General features: G+C 47.2%; 1 protein-coding gene across 1 annotated transcript; it reads right to left on the bottom strand.

The window, feature by feature from the left end:
- Window positions 1-845: 845 nt before the first annotated feature.
- K444DRAFT_534966 (uncharacterized protein) lies at window positions 846-2375 on the bottom strand (the record flags this gene model as incomplete). Its single annotated transcript, XM_024875246.1, has 1 exon — window positions 846-2375. The coding sequence occupies one exon, from the start codon at window positions 2373-2375 to the stop codon at window positions 846-848; it is 1530 nt and encodes a 509-aa protein (XP_024734207.1).
- Window positions 2376-2718: the final 343 nt, after the last annotated feature.

Below are 2718 nucleotides of genomic sequence, written 5' to 3'. Positions count from 1 at the left end.
TGCAAATGGGGAAAACCGACGTTGAAACCGGCCCGGACAATGCCATTCCTCAGACACCCACTCATAACGGCGAAGCCAATGTCCGTCGTGCAGGGTCATTAAAATTGGTGATAAAACTGATGGTAGGTGGTATAAAACTGGTGGAAGGTGGTATCAAGGATTACTACTTGCCCGTGTTCTTGGGGATGTTCGGAGTTTTCGCTTTGCAAGCCGCTGAAGTAGCGAATGATCAATCGCTTGTTGCAAACCAGTTAGCTCTTCTATCGCTCTGTTCTGGAAATTCGGTAATATTATTTAATTTATTTTGTGAAAGCATCCACTACTAATATTAAGACGTAGTCAATCAATCAGTGTGAAGCTCTTCTTACACAAACCGACTTATACTTACCCGCCATTATTAACACATTATATGACATCCGTCGACCACCCTCAACAGTCATGACGGTTAGCGCACGGACCAGCAAATTTGGAGTTGCTGGTAGTAGGTCAATTGGGATTATCTATGCGGTTATGTTGATATCGGTTAGCCTACTTGTTCTCTGCAAAGCCTGGGGAGGAATCAATTCAACAGCTCAAACTGAGGAAAAGCCAAGCGACTCACTCGCACAAGGATATGCTCTAATCGAAGGGCAGGTAGCGGAGGGGGCAGCCTCAAATGCTCGTGCATGATCTACAATTTTGGGGGATAATAAAGGGGGGATTTCGTTAAAAGGAACATCATGTGAATCCCATAATTTTCGACATTGTTCTCCTAATAATATTCGATAACGGTTATAATGCTGTCCCACCTTTCACTTGATTAGGCAAGTGCTATACTAGGGAACATAATAACATTATTCTAGAGTCTAGATATACGTATATGACGGCGTACGAAAAGTATCGAAAGCAGCTTTCTCATAAATCCTAGGCCAAATCTGTCGGCCATTTGCTGTGAAAACAGGGCCTTCTCTGCACTCACCGTCGTACCACAATTGAGGAAGTCGAATAAATTTGCCTCGAGCTTTCGAATTATAGTCTGCGCCCATTATCTCTTTTTCAAGCTTATTAGAATACTCCACCATGCTCTGGGAAGTGGAACCTTCTGGCCATTCCAAATAGATGAATAGATCGTAAAGGCCACTAAGACATTCTAGAGGCTTTGTAAAGAGCTTGTAATTCCGCCTCAACGCTCTCTGATATGCTTCGTTACCACGAAATGGCATTGAATCACTCATGAAGAGATCCAAGGCAAGTTCTTTGGTATTACATTGACTGGAAAGGGAAACGAGGGAATTCTTCCAATCGACCAATAGCTGATGGCTCTCTGAGGCCAAGAGAGATTTAAATGGGGGAAATGCAACGCCTAGAGAACGTAAGAGTGGTATAGCGTGCGGCGGCAGCCTCTGAAGAAAGCTTGTGAGCGCGGGCATAGCCATATTGCAAGAACCCAAGTCGTCCAGTCGTCCACCTTGGGGAAGGATGATAAAGGGATTTCGCTGGTAGAAGATCGACATGGCAATATCGTACACTTGATGACTAACAAGGAAGATGGACAGGGGTAACCTCCAGCAGGTGCACGTAGAAGAGTAGGCACCATGATAAAATGAGCACGCACAACAATCCAGCGTTGCTGTACATTTCTTACAGCAGTCAAAAGGCACCAATCCCTTGTCAGATCGCCACTCCAAGTCATATGGTGCAACGAGCTCTGAGTGATGGAGAATGCTTGTCAAAATCTCCGGTGGGAGTTGGTACGGCCTTTGCTTGTTGTCCTGTGCCTTTTCTTGTGATTGGCCAACAAGGAGCTGAGTGGCAGTTTGTCTTGCGAGAGCGGAAAGTTCCCAGCCCGGACTCTGGCTCAGACGAATGGAGCAAGCTCTGACTTTCGGAAGGCTAGAAAGTGACTCCAAGTGGACTTTCGCTGTCAACACATCCCCAGTATCGCAAACCAAATCCAGGCGTAGCACACCTGGCCGGCAATGGGCAGCCATTCTGCCAACCACTTGTTGCCATTCTCTTAAAATGGCTGCATGCTGCCTCGCTCGCTTTTGTAGAGGTTTATCGTGGATTCCGAGGGTTCGACATAGCGGATGACATGGGAGCAGGCCTGGAAACTCTGTGCCCTCACAATCTTGCATACGGAGACTAGGTCCGTAGACACATTCGCAATTATTCAGGCGGACCGTTATAGAGCGGAGGCACGACAGGGCATTTGTGCTTAGATTTCGTAGAGGTTTCAAACCCCACAAGTCGCTTCGGCTGATGGTAAACGTGTTCTCGGAGTAGAGAATGCGCATCACCTCCTCCGAAACGGAGCGCGATACGTAGAGGAGGGAGAACGGCAACGGAGAGCACTGACAGCCAGGTATGCAATCTAGCACGTACTGTTTCCCCATAAATCTTCTCGATTTGTAGACGCAGGCAGAGTCGATAGCAATTTTGCCGCCATTACAATAGTAGTCGGCGCGGGGACCTTCTTGATTGAAGTTGATGGGGCAAAAGCGGACGAGCTCAGCAAGAAGATAGATGCGGCGACGAACTTTTCCGGGGAGGTCTAGAAATGACACGCCGGATGATGATATTCCGGGTTGTTGTGGGCGCTGCAGGTAATGGTCCAGTTTTCGTTGAGGCATGATCTATCTCGGTATGGTGCGTGAAGTCTTGAACGAGGCACAATTCTGCGCCAGCGAGTTGAGGAAGATAATACAATTCGAATTCGTCTGTTATCTGTTCTGTTGT

Source organism: Hyaloscypha bicolor (assembly GCF_002865645.1).
Source record: "Hyaloscypha bicolor E unplaced genomic scaffold K444scaffold_117, whole genome shotgun sequence".
Lineage (NCBI taxonomy): Eukaryota > Fungi > Ascomycota > Leotiomycetes > Helotiales > Hyaloscyphaceae > Hyaloscypha > Hyaloscypha bicolor.
The sequence above is the reverse complement of the archived record's forward strand: the minus strand, read 5'-3'. Positions and strand labels throughout refer to the sequence as shown.